Here is a 25121-nt window from a genome sequence, read left to right as displayed (position 1 = left end):
TTGTGAAAGGAGAGAACGGGTCAGAGTTCACACTTCCCAAGTCCTTGACAAGGGGCTCAGCATACCGGAAGCGTGCCCAAGCTTTTTCCGTACAGCCTCTATCTAGCCCCAGCCCTACTTCCATCAAGAAGGGACTTGGCTTTCTCAGGCAGGAGCAGGTACAGAATAAGTGGAATTCCCTTGAGGTAGGTAGCACTCAGTTATTTAGCAGGGCAGGCCTTTTATCAAGTTGCTTCTGGAGGGGAAAAGGCAGCCTGTCCTGTCTTTGCCAGGCTAAGCCATAGCAGCAACCCTGACTATGGACACTAAACACCATCAGATCCCCACACACACACCAAAACACCAGAGACACCCTACTCAGAACCCAGGGGCTGAAGTCTTCCTGGCATAGACTAATCTGGCCATAAACTATCCTCAAGTGTCAGGTAGATAGAAAAATAGAAAGATCAGAAAAACTTAAATGGCCACTCCATGCCATTTAAGAGTCAAGCCAAGCATAGTGGTGCAGGCCTTTAAATCCCAGCACTTGGGAGACGGAGGCAGCTGGATCTCTGTGAGGTCAACGCCAGCCTGGTTTATAGAGCAAGTTCCAGGACAGCCAGGGCCATTAACAGAGACAGAGATAACCTGACTCAAAAAGCCAAAAAAAAAAAGCCAGAGCTCTGTAGTCAGGCTACTCGGACTTGGGCTCCAATAAAGACAATGGCAATGTGATCCTGAGCAAACCGCCTCACCTTCAATCTCACTTTTCCTCCCTAAACTGTGGAGTCATAACAGTACCGACCCCAAACTCCTAAGTTCAAGTGCTATCCTGCTACAACCTCTCAAGCACTTAGAGCTACAAAGCATTGCGCATGACTGACTATATGGAGATTCTCAAGTAGGCTGTGGTGATGGCTGCAGACGCTAGAGTTACTAAAGTTCATGAGATAGGTATTAATTTTGCTCGGAATCAAGAATGGCTTTGAGAATAGGCAAGCACTCTGCCAGTGAGCACTACTGAAGCCCTGAGGTAGGGATTTTAAATATTTGGTGCCATATCACAATGAAGCCATATCACAATGAAAATTAGAAGGTAGTTATTAAAGATGGTGCTGGGGGGTGGGCCAGCAGTGCAGTGGGTGATGGATCTGTCCACATATCAGAAGATGGTGCTGGGGCTGGAAAGATGGTTCAGCAGTTAGGTGTACTGGCTGCTCTTCCAAAGGACTAGGATTTGATTCCCAACACCTATAAGGCAGCTCATAATCATCCATGGGCATGAGACTAACACATGGTCCAGAGTGTAGGCAGAACACTAATACACATAAAATTTAAAAGAACAGTTTTTAAAAAGACTGGGAATCCTGTACAGAAAAAAATACAAATTTGTATGTATGTATGAGTAGGCATGACCAAATATTAATAAAGAATTTGCATCTTCTCCACAGAAATGGCTAAAACACTGACCTAGAGTCTCTCTTAAGAGATTTCAGAAGCCTCCTGTCCACCTCAATTGGTCTACATTGATCATAATTCACACTATTCTCCCCAAGGCTCAGGGTGAGAGCCAGAGGCCTTAACTTTCATCAATGAAACTTTCTGGAAATGGCATGACAGTTGTACTTAAGAACACACTGCAGTTGTGACTGCATTCATAGGATCTCAAGTCAGTCAAAATGCTAACATGGGTGGGCTGGGGAGGGGGTAGAAGTGGTGAGGTGAGCAAAAGTCTCACATCCCACCAAGGAGCTGTTGGCACCTGATAGCACATCCAAGGATAATCCTCACACCCAAGAATAGTTGGGCAACACAAATTTGACTTGATGGGTCTTTAAACAGAGAGAGGGGGAGAGGGGAAGGGGAGAGAGAGAATGTTAAATGGTAGGAAGGTGGTGTGGACGTGGGAATAGTAGGGGAAGGGAGTAGATATGACCAAAATATATTATATGAGATTCCCAAAGAATAAAATGTTAAAAAAAAAAAAAGCTTTCATGTAGCAAGATCTCCTGAAAGGCACTTACCCAGCTGGGTAGGCAACTAAGCCAGACCGGGGATCACAAGCAAGTCCTCTGCCTCCAGATACAGTTACTCCCAGTACCTTCTCCAAGGTCACCTGTTAGAGCAAGACAGAGAGTGACTCCTTACAGACCACAGAGTTACAGTTGGGTTAAAGGGAGGTGCTAAAGGCTCCTAGACTCATCCCCTGCAGCACTAGTGTCCTACAACCTTTTTCAGTCTGACTTCTTCAGACTTTGTTCTGACCAAAAGCCTCTTGACCACATGAGAAAACGCCAGTGGTGAGTGCCACCTGCATTTATTAACACGTTCCCCCTGCTGTGACCAAGGGAAAGAAAACAGTTAAAGTACAGATTTATAACCAAAGAGGAACAAGAATTCTTCCACTGCAAGAAGGCACTAATTGTAGGCTAGAGGCTGGGATCTGGGGGTCTATGAGATTGACAAGAGGTCACTGGCCTTCAAGCTGTCAAAGGCCACTGTGGTCTCTCTACCGAGAGCCAGAAGGAGGTCAGGTATCAATTAGGTAACTCGGACATCCTTGATCTTCGTGTCCCATCGAAGGGCTCCACCCCCCCACCCCCCCACCCCCACTCCTGCCACTTAAACACTCTAGGAGCCTAGGAGGCCTAAGAAAGGCTTACTGCTGTGTTTTGCAAATCACAGATGCTCACAGTACTCTGATTATTGTTATTAAGCCACAACTCCCACAGAGATGAAAGGGAAGCCGCTGTAAATGCCTGGAGAGTCTGAGAAGACGTGACACATGAGACATTCACCACCTTCATCCACAGTGTTGCTGTCCCTCATTGTCTAGGGGCCACAACCCCCCCACTAGACTAACTTCAAATTAATTGACTAGTCTTTCTGTGGATGAGGTCATGTGAGGTCCACACTGCCCTATAACCTCATACTTGTCACTCCATGGCACTCATGTCACAGGTTTTCTGGTCACTCCAGTTCTAGTTCCCTCCAGGGCTGTCTGTACTTCCTGGATGAGCCTTTCCTCAGGGATGTCCTTGTTCTTCCTTGATTGAGGGCAAGGAGCCCACATAGACAGAGCGTACTCACCTATGAAAACTCTGACCTAGAGAGTCTTACAGGGTCAAGGAGTGGTGTAAACCACATACAGGGCCAGAAAGAGTCTACTGTGACAGGCCAGTGTCTAGAGTGGGGAGCCCACAATCAACAGTGAGAGTTTTGGGTGTGTCTTCTCTTACTGCCTTCAAACAGGGAAGAGTTGAAAGTGCTCCAGAGATCCTGTTTAGGTCCTCTGACTACACACATATGTACACACACACACACTCACACACACACACACACACACACACACACACGCACGCACGCACGCACGCACGCACGCACGCACACACACACAACTAAATATAACAGTATGAACAGCAAAAATCGAAACCTCAAAGGCCATTGAATTAGGTGGCAAAGTAATGCTTCTTAGGGATATGGACTAGGAACTGATCCAAGAGGTGCTTATGCACTGGTGGTTTGGTTACGGTGCATCAGCCTAAGCTCACACTGCTCACTTATCCACTGCCCAGCTTCGGCACTAAACCTAATGTTAGCCTGCCTGTGCTAGACATTCTGGACAGCGAGTCTGAATTTCTGCCTTGTCCCATTATTTTTCTCAGTCTAACATCTCATTGGCTCACAGGAATGAGAGAGAGAGAGAGAGAGAGAGAGAGAGAGAGAGAGAGAGTGAGTCTGAAGCTACTAACTATGTCCCAAGTGGAATGCAGGCCATCAAACCAAGTACAGTGAAGTACAGACCTCTAGTTCTCTTCCCACCAATATAATTTGAAGCAAATCCTTTAGATTCAAATGTGTACAATCCCTTACCACCCTATCGGTCAGTGCTGGTTCCAAAGACCAAGTCTGTTGGTCTTCAGCTGCCCTCCCCATCCCCACCATAGGAATGTGGGTAGGTGTTCTGTGGGTAGAGAATCCAGCTCTATAGAGAAGCTTGAAACTAGTTTGCAATTTTCAACAAGACAAAGCAGAAAGATTCAGTTTGGTTTATGCACACCCTAAAGAATAGTTTTCATAGTAAAAAAGAAACATTTTTTTACTATGATTTAGTCATAGTAAGAAACATGCTTTGTATTGTGACCCAGTGTGTACATACAAGTATGTGTAAGTGGGATTTTCATAAACATTATGTAATTACAATATACGCTTTAATATACTCTGGTATATTCCTTTCACTTCTAGCCATGTCCACTCTATCCCTCATGACCGACAAATGTGCTGGGAGATTAAGCATGGGAAACCACTATACACTTCTTCCTGCCAGGCTGAGGCCCAGGCCCAACCACAGCAATCTTTAGGTTTTGTCACTTTCCTCTCAGGGCTCGGTGCAGAGAAACATTCTTCCTGGTTAGGAAAATCCCACAAGCGGAGTTTGCATGGGCTAAAAATCTTGGCTTATTTTCAAAGGATTTACGGGTTTTTTCTTCTTCTGGCTTTCTAAAGTCGTCATCCAAGGGAGGGGGAGCAGTTTCCTTTGGCTCTCTGAAGAGGAGGAGCAAAGGAAAACATTCAGGGGCATCGGCATCAGCTGGTTTTTATTTTATGTTCTTAACTCAAACCAGCTTCCTGTTTGCAGGGAGGTTTGGGCTGAGCTCTACTTTCAAAGGGTCTGAGAGCCCCAAGCTCTTCTGAAGTCTGCTACAACCAGGCTCGTTCTGCAACACTCCAACACAAAGGACTTGGCAAAATCATTGTCCCACTGACAATGCTTTCCTGCGCTCTCTTTAAAAGGTAGCAGAGGTTCTCTCTGCTCTACAAAGTGAACGCTAAACACACCGAGTGCCATCAGTTGTGAGCAGGAGTGAACTTGCCCCAGCTCATCAACACTGATAAACGCACGGCTTTCCCACAGCCAGGAAGACACTGGAGCCTTGACTCAGCAGTGGGAGCACCCTAACATGGCGATCGGTCCAGGGGTCTCCCCAGTCTCAGGGACCCTGCAATACTTACTAGTGCACCAGTAAGCTCTAGTGCCTACAGTCTTTCAACTGGAATATGACTGTAACTTCCAAATGCTCTCCCAGCTTTACACCTGCCTGCTACAGTCTTCTCAACATGGCAGGCCACAATGATTCCTGTACACGTAAATCCTTCCGGTGGCTCCCATCGCCCTTAAAGTTCAAATTCAAGCATTTGACTTAAACTTGGAAAGGCCTAAATCACCCAGCCTCTGGCCATTTCTCTGAGATCATCTCCTATATTCTCATTGCTGCCTCTACCCAGGCACCTCCACCTTTACCTCAGCCTCCACAGGCACCTTAAGCAGACGATAGTGTCCCCCTTTGCATCTGTTATTCCTTGGATTTAACAGTTCTTCCCTTAGCTATCCTCACTGTGACTTTAGTTTGGCCTTTGCTCAGAGGCTGTCTACTTGGAAAGGCCATTCAGGCCTCTCTGGGTCACTCTGGCCTTTACTCAGCTAGACTATCTTCACAGAATGCAGGGAGGGGGAGCAGTTACCAACAACCCAGGCTGGTGAGGAGACTCAGTGGGTAAACAATGAGCTGCTAAGCCTAAGAACTTGACTTTAATCCCTGGGACCCATGTGGTTGAAGGTGAAAACAGTCCAGCAAGTTGTACTCTGTTGCCATGTATGTGTGAACTTCATACATGAGGGCAAAATATCTGTATAGACAAAAATTTATATATAATATACATTATATATTTAAATATTTTTTAAATATATATACTTAAATATTACACACACACACACACACACACACACACACACACACACACACACAAGAACAGGGCACCCCCTTAGATGCTGCCATGATCTACATATACATCACCATGCAGTGTAAAGCTGGAAGGGCAGCCATGTTAAGAGGCTGAGCCAGCTCTTGCTTTGGCAGCTGGAGAATGTTGAAATGGAGGAGAGCCTTTCCCAGCCTGAAACTGGTGTCATCTTTCCACTGAAGCAATGCTCCTGGAGGGCAGAGTTCTAGGGTAGCTCTGAGAGAAAGCTGACACACCCACCACTCCCAGTGTGAAAGAGACAGGGAAATATCATATCCTCCAGAGGATGTTAATGGGTGTTTTCAAAAGTCTGAAAGCTGGCCCTGGAGAGATGGCTCAGCAGTTAAGAGCACAGGATATTCTTCCAGAGGACCAGGTTAAACTTCTAGAAACCACACGGAGGCTCATGACTGTCTTTAAGTCCACTTCCAGGCCTCTTCTGACCTCCAAGGGTAGGTCACACAAATTGTATAAAGACATACATGTATGCAAAAATACAAATGAAATAAATATAAATCACTTTTGAATTTTAATTTTTTAAAAATAACCTGTGTACGGGTGTGTTTGCATGAGTGTAGGGATGTGCAGGTGCATGTGCCTGTGAGGCAGGGATGTGTGTGAGTAAAGGTGCCTGAAAAGTCAGAGATGTCAGATGTCCCTAGAGCTGGAGTTACAGGTGGCTGTGAGCCTCCTGACATGGCGGCTGGAAATAAACTTGGGTTCTCTGGAAGAGATCAGTATGTGCTCTCCTGCGGAGCCATCTGCTCTAGCCACAGATTACTTATTATTTATTTTTAATAAAGCCACTAGGATGCTAAGGGAGTCCCGCCCACACTCCTCAAAACCATCAGGAATGATCTACTACAAAGTAATCCAGTGTGTGACAAAGGTCACAAAAAGAACAAAGTCCCCAAGAAGAAGATAGTGACATCTGGAAAGGTTCAGGGAAAGGAAACAAGGAAGCTTTCATGGAAGGTGACCCAGCCTAATGGTGCAAAGTGGGGACACAGTGTTTCCTGGCTGTCTTCTTGGCATTTAGAGATGAAGTTTCTATCAAAACTTTGAGACTAGGCATTGTGGCATAGACAGGACTTATTTAATTACATTTATCTATCTTGTGTGCACCTATGTACCATGGTGCACATACATCTTCAAAGAATAACTTGGGGGGCTTTGTACTTTCCTTCCACCATGTGGGTCCCCAGGTCAATCCTGGGTCATCAGGCTTAGCAGCAAGTGTCTTTACCTGCTGATCCATCTTGCTGGCCTCCTCACAGGATCTTGACAGGTGAAAACACAAAAGGATGACAGAGCAGATAAAATTGCATTCCAGAAAATTCTAAGTCTAGAGAGGTAGAACACAAGGGGACGAAGAAGAATTGCTTGTCTGAGGTAGGCCCTGGCTAGCCAGATACTTGCTGCATAAGCACAGGCTGGCCTCAAACTCATGGCAATCCTCCTGCCTCTATTCCTTGCTCAAGAAAGACCTTGAGTGTCAAATTATAATCTTTAGGTTCTGGAGGCCTTGAGGGGAACCCAAGCAAAGCTACATTCGGTGAGATGAACTGAACACAAAGGCACCCAGGAGACAGTTACGAAGCTAGGAGAGCAGCTAAGTTGAGAGGTAACAAGAACTAAACAAGCAGGCCGACAGTTGCAACAGAACAGAAATAATACAGACCAAAGTCACAAAGCAAATGAAGCTGGCAATAAATGGGCACTATAGGCTGGGGAGGGCAATAAAACACAATTCCAACCCTCAGAAATAGCAAGTAAAGCACTGCTACGGCCAAAGCAGGGCCTGGGTCAACAGTGGGCAGGGCGCTGTTCTCTCAAGGTGCTGGGGTGTTTAGGGGAACTCACAGAGCAATCCACTCAGCGGCATAAACAGGATGAAAGCTTGGAGAGGGTAGGGCTAGAAATTGGCATTGAGAAGTGCTCCCAACAAGGCAGGAGGAGACAGAAGACAGGAGGGAGAGACTAAGCACAGCTTTGGAGAAAGCCTATTTTATACTGTGGAGGAGATGAGGTACCCAGCAGGAGAGAGGAGGAGCACCAGTCAACATGAGCACTAAAAGGAGGCAGGAATAGCACTCTTCAGATCTCACCAGTTCCAAGAAGGCCCAGACTGTTCGACTACACAGCCTGGGAACTGTAAGGAGGCCTTAGCTCTTCCTAGTCAGCCTCTTGCACCCCCAGCTTGTTCACAAAGGAGGCTTCCTTGCCTGGATCAGGTGTAAACTTTAGTAAAGGTTTTGTCTTTCTTTCTTACTGTGAGGGATCACCACACCAGGAATCTGCCTATACTATAAAGGGACTGCTCCCTCAAGATGGGGCACTAGAAACCAGAATCACTTTGAAAAAGCCAGGATCATCTAGATTTGGCTGACCTCAAACTGGTGAGAATCCCAATAACTGGGAGGAAAACGATCTGCTTCTGTTGCCATCTGGCTGCCTCCAGCTTCCTCTTCCCCACTCTTTTCCCAGTTTCTCAATCCCACTCAATACAAATTATGAACCCCAGGGGCGTAAGTCACTCCGGACAAACGTGGCCTGTTGTTTCCATAAACAGACATGCCAGAGACCCTGTTATGCTCCCTCCCTTCCTACACGTTAAGAAAAACTGTTTACAGTCCCCTGTTTGTTCTCTACACTATAATCTCACAAAGCACATTTTCCACCCAGTTCTAAAAACTGCCACTTATGCAAAAGCCACAGAGGAGCACACAGCCAGCAGGCTTTCCACAGAAACCTAGGCAGCTGCACAGAGACCCAGTGACTGGACCTGGGAGACAGAAGGACTCAGAGATTCAGAGTCCAAAGTGTCATCTGGTCAGAGGTGAGTAGAGCAAAAAGGATCCTTTCAGGAGAGGCAAACAGACCTGACTCTCAACCCTGCCTGGCCTTTACCTGCTGTGGCTAATTTAAAGCTGTACTATCTTTCACAAAGACTACCAGAAACCAATGTCCCCAATAGGGCAGAAATCCAAGCTTTTCTGCTCAACGATTCAGAATTAATGGGAGCTGAGTGCAGTCTCCTGTGCTGGGATTAAAATAGCCTCAGCTTCTAAGGAAGGTCAATCTGCTACTGCTTGGAAGAAGTAATCTTAGAGATCCTCTAGCCACAAGTCCTTGGAGACTAGCAAACTAGAATAATGGTTGCCCAATTTTGGCCTAGTAATAGAATTATTTCAAGACACCCCACAACCCCCAGATAGCAGTACCACCCATAGCCTACACCCTTTCCCCCTATCCTGCAAAACTATGTGAGTGTGTGCATCTGTGTGTGTGTGTGTGTTGTGTGTGTGTGTGTGTGCACATCCCTGTGTATATGTGCACACATATGTAGCATCTTCTATAGCGTTTCCCCTCACTTTTTGACACACTCTATCACCTAGGCTGGAGCTTGCTAGTTCAGCTGACCTGACTGGCCAGTGAGCTCCAGGGAACCAGGAGTACAGGATATGCCAATGTCACCTTCTCAAGCAGATGCTGAGATCAAACTCAGATCCTCATGCTTGTGTGGCAAGCATTTTACCAATTGACACATCTCCCAGACACCACCACTTTTTTTTTGAGATAGATCTCTCTAAATTCTTGGCCTTAAACACTCTTCCTACCTCAGCCTCCACATAGGCTGGGACTACAGGTAGACAAACCAACAGCTGGCTCTGCATGTTTCTGAATAAAAACACAAGAAAGGGTTATTAATCTGCATGCTAAAAGCTCTCCAGCTTCACATCTAAAGTCCCTGCTACCTCTGGGCTGACAGAAATGCTCGAAGCCAGGACTTGTAGGTCAGCCTGAACAACACAGATGGTCCCAGTGTCCAAAAGGAAAAGAAAAAGAAAGGCTTTTCTTCCCAGTGACCCTAAGAATCAGATTTTGAACTAGAATGCTTTAAGACAAGCTCTCTCTTTGTAGCCTTGGCTATCCTGGAACTCCCTATGTAGACCAGGCTATCCTCAAATTCAGAGAGATCCACCTGCCTCTCCCTAGCCAAGTGACAGGATTAAAAGTGTGTACCACTATACCTGGCTTGAACTATATTTAAAGCATTTTGCAATTTTCCCCAAATCTTAACCCCTGCTGGAACCAAAAGGGAAAACTAGTACTTCAAGTCTTATGATAACACTTGAGGGGACAAAAGGGTCTGTGTAGACCAACCAGAGTTACCACTCACTGAACAAATAACCTGTCAGGATCTGCTCAAGCACGTCACATTGAGTATCTAAGGCAATACTCTTGACAACTTTGAGGGACTAGCATTATACCCATTTCACAGATAAAGAATCAGTCAGGTAAACCAGGAGGGATGCTCAGGCTGTCTGGTAGCAAAAACCAGGGTGCCCTGAGGAAGAGGTTTGGGTTTTCCAACACTGACAGAATGCTGCCATTACTACAAGAACACATTAGGAAATCACCTCACCTCTGGGTGCACATCAGGGACAGGCCTGAAAACCAAAGAAGCAGAGGGCACCAGGGCACAGTAACAGGCATGCTCCTGTGGTCCTAGCGACTTGGAAAGTGAAGGAGCCCAAGCGTTCAAGCCCAGGCTGGGGCTTTGGGGAATGATGGAGGCTGAACATGGTAACACACATTTATAATTCTAGCATTCTAAAGACTGAGACCAGGAGGACCATTATAAGTTTGAAGGTAGCCTGGGCTACATAATAAGTAGTGAGTTCCAGGCCAACCCATCTCAAAACACAGCAAAATCACTAGAAAAGAGATGACAAAAGTTATCAGGGGAAGATAGGGGTACAATACATGCCTTTCATACTAGCTTTATGGTTTTATTTAGTTTTTAAAGATTTGTTTATTTTGTATGTGGGGATGGGAGGGGAGCAAGCGAGCATGCCTGCAGAGTCCTCTGGAACTGGAGTTAAAGGCAGTTATGAACTGTTTGACATGGGTGCTGGGAGCCGAATCAGATCTTCTGCAAGAACAGTATGCCCCCTAAACACTCAGCCATCTCTCTAGCTAATGGTTTTGTTTTGTTTTGTTTTGTTTTGTTTTTTTAATGTCACGACTTGGACAGAGTATGGTGGTGCATGCTTTTAACCCCAGCATTTAGGAGGCAGAGGCAGATGGATCTCTGAGTTTGAAGCCTGCCTGGTCTGCATAGTGAGTTTCAGAACAGTCAGGGCAATGTAGAGAGACTTTGTCTCAAAAAAACCCAAAAAAGTTACAACTTATCATTAGTTGAAACAAGTCTATAAAAATGGGTTCTTGTCTCTCCTCACTAGATGGCTGTAAAAAAAAAAAAAAGAAAAGAAAAAAAAGAAGAGGGATGGAGCTTTTCCTAATGCTGGACTATCACACGTGGTCAGAACCCAGCCATGTCTGGGCTATGCTGCATGCAGCCTACGGTCAATATGGAGAGCTAATACGTATTTCCAAGGGAGCTGGCACTGCAGTGTTAGAAAAGAGTCTGGTTTTCTGCGCAGATGAAGGAAGAAGCAAGAAAGCATCAGATCAAGAAGAATGAAGGAACTCTGCTGAAGAGTCAGCTACAGTACAGTCACCAGCACGTGCCCACATCTGGTAAGCTTAGTAAAGCAGCCTTAATAGCCCAGTTTCTCAGCAGAGGAAGCCTTCTGACCCTCCCTTACTTTTCCATGGTTACCAGAAAAGCAAAGATATGAAACAGTTCAATTCAGACCTGATGGGGGAGGGAATTTTCCCCTCTAATATCTGACTTCTCTATACTAAGAGCAGAATCTCAAAGCTTTACAAACTGAATGATGTCTGGTCCTCAAAAGAGCTTAATTAAAGTTAGATGTGGCAGCGTACACCTGTAACTCCAGAGAGTCAGAGGCAAGAGAACTAGGAACTCAGCTATATAGTAAGTTTGAGGTCTCATATAGTCTTAAACTATATGAGACCCTGTCCCAAAACAGCAACAAAAGGGGGGCATTTACCAATCTATACACCTGAGTGTTTCCCTGATCTCCTGGTTTCCGATCATGTCAGCAGGGAGAATGCTCACCATTTCCTTGCCTTGCTGACCTGGGTAAAGTGAACGTGTGACTGATGATAGGTGTTCACCACTCTCCTGATGGGGCAAGGGTGCTCACAGCAAGCCATCCAGTAGACTTTCCCCTCTCCTGGTTCAAAACCTCCTCGTTACAAACTAAGTAAATGTTTGCACCGTGCATCACCAGCCCGATTCAAATCTGATTTCCTACATGCACATCTGTCACTCTGGATTCTTCTTTACTCCCAAAAAGCTGCCTGGGGCTTTCGCTTTACTTCTTCCCCCGCCTCAGACTGACGCCCTCGCCTTCCTGCAGATCACTCAAACGGCATATCCTGAGTCTGGCCTTTCAGTGGTCTCCCAGAGTGTTGAAATTAGGAGATATTTTCTTCATTATTCACTTCTCTATATTACCCTTGAGTAAACTCTTTTCATAAACCATGTATTACTTTAAAAGCATCAAAACATTTTAGTGACTAAACATCAACAAGAAAATATTTTTAAAGATCTCAAATGTACAAGGTTGTCAGGGATTCTTAAGAGACAATTTGAAGATTCTATTTTTATTATTTTCCTGTCTCCCTCCCCAGCTCTCCCCCTCCGCCATGTGTTGGGGGTATGTACATGAGTACAGGAGCACAGGAGGCCAGAGGTGTCAGATCCCCTGGAGCTGGAGTTACAGGCAGCTGTGAACTGTGGTCTTAACCACCAAGCCATCTCTCTCTCCAGCCCCCAAGAAAGTATTTTTGTATCCCATTAACACTTATACACATACACACACACGTGTGTGTATATCCCAAACCACAAGCTGATACCAGACATATTTTCAGTAACATTTGTGTATAACTAAAAAATACGGATTTTAGATTTCAAATGTTTTATATTTAAATTCAAAACACATTCTAATTGAAGAAACTTTCATTTTACTATCTTTTTCTATTTATAAAAATGATACAAAAATGTAGGCTTATTATTTCAGATTCAAATCTTACAAAATTACAGTGACAGTCTACCATACCCTAAGTCTTCCTGAGGTAACCAATACTCACAAGTGATGTTTATAGCCTCACTTTTTCTATGCGTATACTACTAGATGTGTGTGACATGTAGGTACTCATTTCCAAAGCATTTTATAATCTGTTACTCTACATGTGTCTTACACTTCACTGCACATCAACAGACAGATTGACTTTATTCTTTTCAGCAGATACAAGGAATTTTATTTCATACAAGTATGTCATTCTGTCAAGAGCTCCTGGGAGAACATCAAAGATTTCACTATTATGAAAAATAATATTTAAGAAACAATGGGGCAGGGGTTGGGGATTTGGCTCAGTGGTAGAGCGCTTGCCTAGCAACCGCAAGGCCCTGGGTTCGGTCCCCAGCTCCAAAAAAAAAGAAAAAAAAAAAAAAAAAAGAAACAATGGGGCAGGAGAGATGGCTCAGCAGTTAAGAGCACTCACTGACTGCTCTTCCAGAGGTCCTGAGTTCAATTCCCAGCAACCACATGGTGGTTATCCATAATGAGTTCTGATGCCTCTTCTGGGGCTTCAGATGTGTAGATAGAGCACTCACACACAATGTAAGTAAATGAGTCTTTTTAAGAAGAAAAGAAACAACAACAAGAAAAATGAAGTGTTTCTTTTGGTGAGAATTACCAAATTATTCTAGCTGTGGATCAGCAGCATGAGTTAGGATGACTATCTACTCCCTCAAATCTTCACAGAAACTTAGTGGGGTTTACACACGCACACACGCATGCACGCACGGCCAAACAATCAGCTCCACCAAATTGTTTAAATAAAAATTTCACTGCAGTCACAAATTAGAAGCTCAGTGGGTTATAAAATTAATATGTTTTCACACTGAGTTTAAATTCTTAAACTGAAACTTCAATATAAACAAATTAGCTTCTCCAAAGAAAAATTATTTCTCTACTTTATGGAAGGCATTGTTATTAGAAAATAGCAATAGCTATTGATAGCTATTTGATCTAACCTAGAAAACTGGGGTCATCACACCCCGTAAGTTCACTAGTCTGACTTACTTTATCTGTGTGTTTTGCCTGCATATATGTCTGTGCACCTCATGCATGTCTATGTGTTAAGAGGCTTAGGTGGGTGTCAGGTCCCCTGGAACCTTTGGCATTACTCAGATGGCTGTGAACTGTCATGTAGATCCTGGGAATTGAACCGAAGTCCTTGGGAAAAACAGCCAGTGCTCTTAATCATGGAACCATCTCTCTGGCCCCTAGTCTGACTTTTAATTGCAACAAACTCATTGCTATAGCCCTGAAATAAACGATAATGTAGTTAGTATGAGAGAGTTCATGATGGGGTGAAGTGATGGCTCATGGGAAAGAATGCCTGCTGTACAAATACGAGGACCTGAGTTCCTATCACCAGCACCCATGTATAAAGTCAATGTGACCCTAAAACCCCCGGCACCATGTGGGTAAAGAGAATAAGACAGAAAGTGATGGTGCAGGACAGCTGACTTCTCGAGTTTCCAAGAGTGAGCATATGTACATACATATGCATATATACTAAACACACACACACACACACACACACACACACAGAAAGAGAGAGAGAGAGAGAGAGAGAGAGAGAGAGAGAGAGAGACCATTACTAACCTTTCCTTTCAGTTAGCATTCTTGACACAAGTTAAATCATTGACAAAGAAAAGGTCCTTAAGGATGTAGAACAAAATATGTTGAGCCTGCAAAAAAGAGACTTCTCACAAATGGAAACTAGAAACTAAATCTCACCAGTAAATTACGAAAAAGTTCCTTGATATTACACAAATCTTTGTGCTCTGTTAATATTAGCAACCCCTTATAACTGTGAACTTGTTTGAGTCTTACATGGTCACTAAATCTCATTTAAGCCTCACCACAGCTCTGGAATGCACCAGGACCCAATTTTACAAATAAGACACCAGCCAGTTCTCTCTGAAGCAAGGAAGTTGTCCTGGGTGTATCTCTCTCTGTCTGTCTGTCTCCGTCTCTGTCTCTGTCTCTGTCTCTGTCTCTGTCTGTCTCTGTCTCTCTGTCTCTCTGTCTCTCTGTCTCTCTCTCTCTCTGTGTGTGTGTGTGTGTGTGTGTGAGAGAGAGAGAGAGAGAGAGAGAGAGAGAGAGAGAGAGAGAGATCAAGTTCCCTCTCCCTACCCAGCAGCCTGCTAACTCAAAGTGTGTCCCTGTGTAAGCAATCTGGGGGAGCATGCCTTAAGACCCATGTTTTTGCGCTTACAGGTCACACTTCCCTACTTGAGAGAAGAAATCAAAACCATACAGACCTGAGATCAGGTAAGGGCAGACATCTGCTGGAGGAAACTAAGAACCCTGGAGCCATGCAGATAAAGGGAGTCAAGGGAGCAAATGACCTCGTTTCTAGTGTTCAAATTCATCGAATCCTGTCAGCATTCAGGTGCTGACATAGTGTATTTGGGATAGTTTTGTTTGTTTGTTTTCACAAAAATAAAGATTTCACTCAGCATCTCCATGATTTAAAAAACAAGGTTGGTTATAGGCTAAAGTAACAAATGGCCCAGCAGGAGGGAAAGATCTAGCATTACACTAGGCCCTCCTCAAGAACACAAGAGCCTCAATCAGCTTGCCGACAACACCTCAGATGGATCACTGATCAGTCTCTGCTTCCACCAATCCAAAAGCAGCATCACCTGCTCTGGCTCACAGGCATCAGGAACCACACAATTGCAACATCTTGACCTTCAACTACCCACAGACCCACAAGTTAAAAGCTTCCTAACAGCCCTGGCAAGCTGTGGGGACAGGGCCAGGGTGAGAGGAAAAGCAAGAATCCAGACAGGCAAAGGTTGCTAGACAGGGGTCTAAGGCCAGCCCTGGAGAAATTCTTTACACTGACCTTTCTAGGGAGAGTATGGAGAAGAGTGAGTGCATGTGTGGTCACAATCATTTGGGGTTTTGTTCCTGAGATTGAGTACTGTGTAGCCCAGGCTGGATTCTCTATGATCTTGAAGACAGGATGATCTTGAGCTCTGCAGCCTCCTGCCCCCACTTCCCAAGTACTGAGATTACAGATCTGTGCCTCCCCACCATACCCTGATAAAAATGTGTATCTAAAGCCCCCCACCCAACGGGCTGGAGAGATGGCTCAGCAGTTAAGAGCACTGGCTGTTCTTCCAGAGGACCCAGGTTCAATTTCCATCACCTACATAGCAGCTCACAACTATCTGTAACTCCAATTCCAGGGGATCCAACACCCTCGCACAGATATTTATGCTGGAAAAACACCAATTCACATAAAATAAAAATAAGTAAGTCATTTAAAAGACAAACAGACCCCACCTTCTCCAACCTGTAAACTGTTCCCTGGCTATCACAATTCTGGACGTCCTTTTGAAGATGAAGATCCTCTTGGGAGGGATACAGCATAATGATTATGTCTGAGCTTTGGAACTATGGAAGCCAAGGTTTGAACTCCAGCTCAGCTACCTAGTGTCCACCTGAACTGTCATCAGTTGCCAATGTGCAGAGTAGAAACACTTGTTTGTGTTACACTGTTATGTTTCATAAACTCTTCTGCATGTTGTATTTCATATATTTGTACAAGTTCTGTTTCTCTGTTACATGCCAGCACCTTTAAGGGACCTTTAAGGAGATGGAGGAGCACAGGACGTGAGGCAGATCTCAGACTGGTGAAATGATAGCACCTTACCAAGGAAAAGGAAACTCACATGGGGGTTGGGGGATGTGGATGTGGGGGTTGGCTCCCAGGGACAGCACTTTCTATTAGATCAAGGCCTTAGGTTCCATGCCTAGTGCCAATAAAAAACATTTCCAGGGGTTGGGGATTTAGCTCAGTGGTAGAGCGCTTGCCTAGCAAGCACAAGGCCCTGGGTTCGGTCCCCAGCTCCGAAAAAAAAAAAAGAAAAAGAAAAAAAAATTTCCAAACGACAATACCCCCCCCCCTCTCATCTAGCCTCTAAAAGAGCATTAGACAGAGTGTGTGTGGGGTGATATCAGCCAGATGGCTGCACTGAGTGTTCCAAGATTTTCAAGTAAATTTAAATTTCAACTATGAACGAAGGAGAAAGGAGAGAAAGCATCTTCAGCTTCATTTCAGTGTCAGGAGGATGAGACATGTGAGCTTAAAATCTAGTCTCTGACAAATGCTTGTTTTACAGACTAGGAAAAAGCCTTCCACACTTTTTCTGCTGCAGTGAGAGGGAGTAACACGTACTCCCCAGCACTCTAAGAGGAGACTGCACTGTGAGCCCTTTTAAGTGTCCTTCAAAACCAGGGTAAGAGGCACTATAAACACAACTGGTGTGGACATGCTCTCCAGACTCCCAGCACACAGTGGCTAAAGCTGTGAGTTTGACCAGCAATATTTAGCAAGGATTTGTCAAAAAAAGAAAAAGAAAAAGAAATAGACAAAGAAAATTCAAAAGCAGCACTATATGGACTTGCTGTTACAAGGGCAGAGTAAGAAAAAACGTGGAAAAATCTCAACATTTAAAACTTCAAATCCTAAGAATCCAACACCCTCACACAAATTTTTATGCTGGAAAAACACCAATTCACATAAAAATAAAAATGAATCATTTAAAAAACAAACAAACCCCATCTTCTGCAACCTGTGTTCTATACACAGACTATCAAAATTCTAGATGTTCTTTTGAAAGTGGGAGATTCTCTTGGGACAGATACAGAATACATAAAAGTGACTGTCATGCTCACTGTTATTCTCCTTTAATCCCTACCCCCTTTAATTTTTAAATTTTAAGTAGCAGGTAATAGAAGTTAAGGGTTGGGGTGGCACAAGCCTCTGATCCCAGCATTGGGAGGCAGGGCTTAGGCAGGAGAACTGCCATGAGTTGAAAGCTAGCCTGTGCTACAAGAGGAATTCTTTTTTTTTTTTCTTTTTTTTTTTTTTCTTTTTGGTTCTTTTTTTTTCGGAGCTGGGGACCGAACCCAGGGCCTTGCGCTTCCTAGGCAAGCACTCTACCACTGAGCTAAATCCCCAACCCTACAAGAGGAGTTCTTGTCTTAAGGAAAATGAAGAAGGCAAAGCCAAGCAGAACAGCTGTCATCTCCTCAGATCAGCCAAGAGTTAAGAGACCACCACCAAACTGTCCGCTCACGTCCTCTCGGACAACAGAATGAGGGTTAGTCACGGCACCTTCCTCTGAGATTTCAGCTGCTTCCCTCTACCTCCAGACACTTTATGAGACTCTGCCCTAAGTTCATGTGCACCATGCTTTCGGGGCATCTTGAGAGGAGCTAGAGCATAGAAGCTGAAGAAGGTTAAGTGGGAGGAGCCATCACCCATGACCTGTGAAGACTTTCCAGTATGGCCACTCTAGGGTTCGCCCAAACTCCTGTCACCCTCACCCCAGGCTCTATAGCAAACACAATAAACCTGGCTCCCAGGGTCGATTCTGGTTAAATGTGACTTTGGTTTGTCACTGGAACTTTATGAGGAAGGACTAAGTGCAGTTGATGTCTCCCTAGGGAGGGAATGCTCACAACAGTAGAACAGTAAACACCAAAGGTGGGTCAGCCTGGGCCTGCACTCTATGAGAGCTGGAGGAGTGTCCAGCAAAGGAGGCTGAGAGAAACCCGTTTGCTCTGCAGGGCAGGAGAAAGATAGGGTTTAACTTGTCACAATGCAAACAGATGTCTAACATAACAAAGCCTACTGAAAACACTGTAGCTTTTGCCCCTAACAATATTGCTGTCTGAACATGAAGTAAAGCCAACAGATACTCTAAGGACAGCTTGATAGTCGATGTTCACAGAGGAGCTTAGTTTGAATAAACAGTCCCAGATTTCAAGCCCTGGACTGCTCTCTGAAGGGCAGTGATAACAGTTCCAAGCCCAGCTGGGGAGTCAGGGGGTTGAGGCATGGCAGATTATCAGGCGGATGCCTCACATTTACCGGTTTCCTCACTCATCAAGAAATGAGAACACACAGGTGACAAATGGAAGTGAAGGGAGAGAATTCCAAGGTCCAATTGATAGGAACTCAAGCATTCAATGGGGATGAGGGAGGGCTTGCGGACACGACGTAGGGTCACGGTAGAGTGTTTGTCTAGCCTCTCGGTTTAATCCTGTTACTGAAAAAATTACCAAAGGCTGATCCAACAGGGTAACTTGGGCAGAACAGCAAAGTGAGGGAGGGACTCTGGAGGGAGTGTGGCCAAGGACAAGGGCAGAGCCTCTGAAGACAACTCAGACCCAGAAGAGGCCAGGCTATTTTTAGACAAAAGGGAAGAGGTGTTACTGGGTTCAGGAAGAAGAGAATCACTTTAAAAGCTAGAGCCACTGGAGGAAGAAGATCAAAGCCAGGAGGGCAGCCCTGCTCACGGCGTACTGCCTGCTCTAAGGATTTCAAGACACTCCATAAGCTTTAACCCAGAATACACCACAGACAGGCACGGGAGCATATGCTGACAACCCTAACTCTAGGGAAGCTGAGGCAAGAAGACAGAGATCAAGGGGTCCGAGGGTTGGGCTCACCTACTGGCCTGAGACCTCCGTTCTTGTTCATCTATCCCAAGAGGAGAGCTCAGAGAGTATATATCAAACAGTGAAATCTGTTCATTCCTAGAAGTCCCAAAGTGAGCTGTTGCTGGAATGGTGAGATGTAAAGCTTACGGTTCCACCATCAGATGGTATCATCTAGTTTCCGGCTACTGATGGCAAGGGAAACTCCTGGAGAAACTCTTAGTAAGCAGCAACTGACCTTAGGTCTGACCTCGCAGCAGTGCAACTCTGTGAGATCCACTCTACAGTTTGTGCAGTTGGACGGCAGAGAAGAATGCAAAACTACTGACAGTGGAGAGCACACGACCCAGGCTGGACTGCTGGGCTGTCGACACACCTCGGTGAGGTTTGGATATAAAACCAACTTAGGCCAGAGGTTCACAGCTGACGGTGGGCTTCTGACAGAACTTACTATACACTTGGCTACCAACTTCCACTCCACGAGACTCTGCTTCTACACAGTGAGAATGGGTCCTGAGAAAAGGTTTCTTTTCTTTGTATTTTTTGAGACAGACTCTCATACGATACAGACTGGTGTCAACCTTCCCTGTGCTGGGTCTTTGGGTGTGTGCTACTTTGCATGGTTTATATGGTGCTAGGGATGGGACCCATGGTGTCACGCATGTTAGGCAAGCACCCTACCATCTAAGCTGCATCCGCAGGCCCCAGTAGGCTTATTTTTTAAATGTTAATAATCCAAGACCCTACTAACCACTCTCCCAGGCAGTCAGCACCAAACTAGCACCTAGGACACACAAATGCTTTGAAAATAAGTTCACCTCCCTCTAACAGAAAGGCAGAAAGGCTTCTTATACTAATATCTGGTCTCAAAACCTAAGCGAAGGCTGGAATCAGATTAATGCTAGTCTTTGCTCCTTCATGAAGCCTACCTGCATACCCTTCTTAGAGCTACCATAAGACCATATAATCATACAGAAGAGAACAAGAATAGCTGTGCAATCACAAAACTGGGCTACAAGAAAATCACCTTGCCTGGTGTTATTAGAGAGAATAATAGACAGCCCACAGCAGAGCAATAGTAACTAGGAAAGATGACTTTTAACAGCACCCCTTAGCACAGGCAGTCCTTTTGTGTCCCTAACTTCAGTCTTGCCTGCTCAGTCTCAGTCCATTTCTGTCCTTTGTAAAAATAGAACAACACACGTTCCATCTATACAAAAATCTTCAGAAGCTTTAGGAAAAAGAAGGGAGAGAAGATTATCTACCAAGAGCACACACATTTCACAGCCTCAGCTGAGATGAGGGGGGGGGACAGGGGAACAAGAAATGTACAGGATTTGGGCTTCAAAGTTATTTACAACCGAGAGCTTCAAGTTCTTCAAGAATCTGCAGACCTGGCATGAAATCTCAAACCAGGCTTCTCCAATTTACACTATATAGAGTAACCCCCCTTTCCTATGAGAAAGTCTGATAAAATCTCATTGCTCATCTAATCTCCTTATAGTCATTAACTCCACCTTTTATTGCTGGCTCTCATCTTGGCTTTAAACCATATTTAACCATATTTAATGGCTCTTTCCTGAATAAAAAGCACCGAATGAGTAGTGCTCTGTTTCATTAATCCTGGTTTTGATTTTTTTTTTTTTTTTTGGTTCTTTTTTTCGGAGCTGGGGACCGAACCCAGGGCCTTGCGCTTCCTAGGCAAGCGCTCTACCACTGAGCTAAATCCCCAACCCCCTGGTTTTGATTTTTCAAGAGCTCACAGCTCTTCCAAGTTCACCTGCACTAACATCTGTCTCAACCCTGTATTTCTCTCCCACTCACTATCCAGCTTACGCTGCTCTCACAGTGGGCTGTGAAAGAGGTAAAGAACATGAAGACATAGGGGCTGGAGAGATGGCTCAGCGGTTAAGAGCACTCACTCACTGTTCTTCAGAAGGTTCTGAGTTCAATTCCCAGCACCCACATGGCAATTCACAACTTCAGATGTTGTCTTCTGGGGTGTGTGTGTGTGTATGTATGCATTTATATGCGCAAAGTACCCATATATATAAAATACACAAATGATAAACTTTTAGAGAAAACTGAAAATGAAGACACATAAAAAAGACAACTAGAGATCGCTTTCAAGGAAGCAGAACTCATCAGGGAAGTTGCTCTGGCTCTGCAAGACATAGACAGCTCGAGACGTAAGTGGACATTTTTGTGACACAGAATAGTATGGTTCAAAGCGAGTTTGAGTCCTGCCGGGCTACTGTATATCAAGATCTTGCCTCAAGAAAAACCTGAAAGAGGACGTTATTGCATGATGCCACTCTGAGCCCTCATTTCTTACTTCCTAAGTGGCTTGTCTTTTTTACCTTCTAGTTTTATTTCAAAATTAGCTACCATGTCCAGGCACCGTGGTCCAAAACTTTCCCAGTACTCAGGAGGCTGAGGAAGGAAGCCTGGACTACATAGGAAGTCCCAGGCCAGCCTGGTCTACACTGAGATCATGTCTCATAAAACAAAAATAAAACAAAATCAAGTACCTACAAAATCAAGTACCCATGAATCTATGCCACAATTACCTTAGTTACCGTGTATTAGGGACTCATGAGGCATGTCTTATGTGAGTACAGAGCAAGCTTTTAGAGTAACCTGATGTAGAAAGCCTTCACTGTGGGATGTGAGAAGGTAGGTAAACAGAGACACTCGTGACATCATGTAAAAGGTCAGCACTGACTTACTACTTGGAATGAGGATGTTTACTGGTGATCCTAAAGATGTCTTCCTTTCAGTTTTCCTAGAGCAAGCCTCTCTTACTTCTGGACTCAGTTCAAATACCCCTTTTTCTGTGAAGTCTTTCCTAATTTCTTCCCACTGTAATTCCATTAATGACTTAGTGCATGTTTCTAGGACAGCATTTACCAAATCTGGCTGTAATTACTTGTTTACACGTCTAACTTAGCTACAGCCTCCTTGGTGGCAAAGACAATGCTTTATTATCCCGGGTTCATCACCCAACAGGCAGAACACATTGATGATGACAGACATGGGCGTCTTAAAGAAAGGGGATGGCATCTTCCAGACTCTAGACCACTCATGGTTAGCATGCATACTACAGGCTAATACACCATAACATACCCCTACTGTGTTTACTAGAGCTGGCCAAAAAAGGAGCCGAAAGATAAAAGTGGTCTGAGAGTGCTGCCACAAGTCAGCAGGGTGCCTGTGGTGGTCACGACAGTGGGATATGCTGAGGAAACAGACAGGATCAGGGGTTGTAGGGCAGCTGGAGCCACATCGTTAGGGACAGCAAAAGTGCTTGCCATGACGACTTCCACAACACTATGGCACATGTGCACCTGCACCCATACACGATATCACAACAATGATAAATGAAAGATTTTTTTAAAGTTGTATCTATGAATGTCTAAGCTGGAGTACCCATTCTTTTGCCTCTAGAGAATAGGAACAATTATTAATAAGAACCCTTGAAAGGGGCACTAATTCTGCCACTATAAAGTATGTGGCAAATTTTAATTCAATAGAATCCCTGCTAGAATATACAGGAAAGCTGTTCACCTTACCAAAGCTCTGTTAAGGGACCCAGTAACTCTTCCCAGAACTCTGGTCATGCTGTACATTAGACTCTAGATCTTCCTGAAACAGAGTCCCAGGCAAGGCAACAATATGTTGCTGTCTCTAAGGACTGTGCCCTTGGCAATCCTGTACCACAAAGAGTTACTATGTTTATAGGCTGCTAATAAGACACAAAACCTAATCTGATCCTGTGGGAACAATGTTCAAGATTCTCTCAAGGGATTAAGTAAATGTATTCTATTTTTGTATGCCCCAAATTGTGGCAATCCTCAAAACTGAATAAAGCATGAACTGGGTGTCAGAAATCCCAGCACTCAGGATGCTGTGGCAGGATTTGTAGTTTGAACCCTTCCAGGGCTATGTAACCAGAGCCTGCCACAAAACCAAACAAACAAATACAAAACAAGCATAAGGACCAAAACCCAGACATGTAAGAATGGACGATGAGCATCTGCCCAGAAAAAGGATGCTGGCACACAATAATCAGAACGAGCAGTGCTGCAGGGACCAAGACCAAGAGAGCTGTCTTTGTGGAACACACGTGGCTCCTTCACATTACCACGAGAAACCAAGAAGTTCCAGTGAAATCAATTTAAGTATCTGAAAGAGATAAACCACTTTACATTTATTTCTTCCCCTGCATGTGTGCAAGCACATGTGGAAGTCAGAGAAGTACTTCCAAGAGCTGTTTTACACCTTGTGGGTCTAAGGAATCCGAACCAGACCAGGCTTGTTGGCAAAGGTCTTTACCAACTAAACCATCTTGCCAGTTCAATCTTCTACATCTTCTTTGGACAGGTTGGGTCTCACTATGTGGCCCTGGGTCTCCTGAAAATTGTTATATAGACCACACTGATTTTGCCTCTGACTAGTACTGGGATTACAGGCATGCGTCACCAAGCTTGTCATAAAACTGTTTTGCTCTCTTAGATGAAGTGTATTAGTGTATTTCTTTTTGCTACTACAGTCTGACATTATAACCCCAACTGTTACACTAATACATTAGTCAGAGCTAGGTCCTTTACAGAATATGTGATTTCACTGTCCTCTTCCAAGAAGAGAAACTGAGTCATAAAATGTCAACCTGCTTCCCCAAGCACACACTCAGTTTGAACTGAAGACCTGTTAAACCCAGGTTGCCTTCCTCCTATGCACTTCTTCAAGCCATGGTTGCGTCTCAGCCCACCCACGCCTGCTGTTGTTCTTCCAACCTCAAATCAGGTCGTGAACGATAAGCGTATATTATCTTTTAAAGTCAACAGAGGAATTTCATTTTCCCACCCCCACACCCCCACCCCCAAGAAAGAGAAAGGTTAGAAAGCAACGAAATGCAGGAGGGATGCAGGAGGGTAGAGTAGGTAAGAGGTGGCTTCGGAAAGGACTCACCTTGGAGCTGAGATCCTCTCTCCGGTTTCCTGCTTTACTTCTGCGTAATTTGATGGATGGAGACCGCAGCAAGTTCTTGATGCGGCTTGTAATGGTTGATCCTTCTCCAGCCATCATAACGAGGAACCCCTAAGGACAGTCCCTGGCCTGGCCTTAGGACTTGTCTCAACAGCGGTACTGCCTTCTCGCTCAACACGGCCTTCGGATAGTCACTTATACTGGCTTGAGATGGCAGAAGCAACCTTATCATCACAGTAGGTGTCTTCTGCTTGTCACCAACTCTTACTCTGGGCATTGCCCTGTGGTTTCCCACTCCCCATCCCCACACTATCTTGCTAGATTTTTTTACAGGGTGAGTACGACCCCTGGAGTGAAAAAATGTCAGGCCCACGCCAGCCAGAGGCGTTTAACTGAAGAACGGGATGGGCTAGTGACCAGTCTGGCGCTGGTTACAGCCCAAGTGTTCCCATGGTAACTGCGGTGTCCAAGGGAGGAGGCCTCCGAAGCCACCGGGCAAGGGGCCGAAGCACCGCGGTGGCCGCCGGGCTCGCGCTGGCCCGATCCAATGCGAGAGCCTCCCTCCCACACCCCAGTCTTGGGAGCTCGTTCTCAGCCCACCCACCCCACAGTCCACCGCCCACTCCAGAAACCCCTACAACTCGTCAGCGCCCCCGTTCGCTCGGGGCCCAGCTCACAGAGCCCTCGGGCATCGCGATCGACCGTTTCAGCTCCGCCGCGGCAGCCGCAGCAGTAGCTATGGTGGCACCAGGGGCTCAAAACGCGAACTAGGGCCTGGGCCGGGCTGTGCGCTGGGAGGGCGGGGCCTAGTGAAGGGGGTGCGGTCTGTGGCAGATCGGTTCCCGATTGGGCGGCTGGTGCCTAAAGGGGCGGAAC

The 25121-nt window shown here is 45.2% G+C and overlaps 1 protein-coding gene across 2 annotated transcripts in view; it reads right to left on the bottom strand.

Annotated features, from left to right (window-relative positions):
- Mapkbp1 (mitogen activated protein kinase binding protein 1) overlaps positions 1–24659 on the bottom strand; it is a 50685-nt gene extending 26026 nt beyond the window's left edge. For both annotated transcript variants that reach the window (NM_001108589.2, NM_001434329.1), the window contains 2 exon segments: positions 2004–2095; positions 24228–24659. In NM_001108589.2, the coding sequence (NP_001102059.1) occupies positions 2004–2095; positions 24228–24344 (209 nt within the window). In that variant the 5' untranslated portion in view covers positions 24345–24659.
- Positions 24660–25121: the final 462 nt, after the last annotated feature.

The sequence above is a fragment of the Rattus norvegicus genome, chromosome 3, assembly GCF_021556685.1.
Source record: "Rattus norvegicus strain SHRSP/BbbUtx chromosome 3, alternate assembly SHRSP_T2T, whole genome shotgun sequence".
NCBI classification, from domain to species: domain Eukaryota; kingdom Metazoa; phylum Chordata; class Mammalia; order Rodentia; family Muridae; genus Rattus; species Rattus norvegicus.
This window is presented reverse-complemented; position numbering and strand designations above follow the sequence as displayed.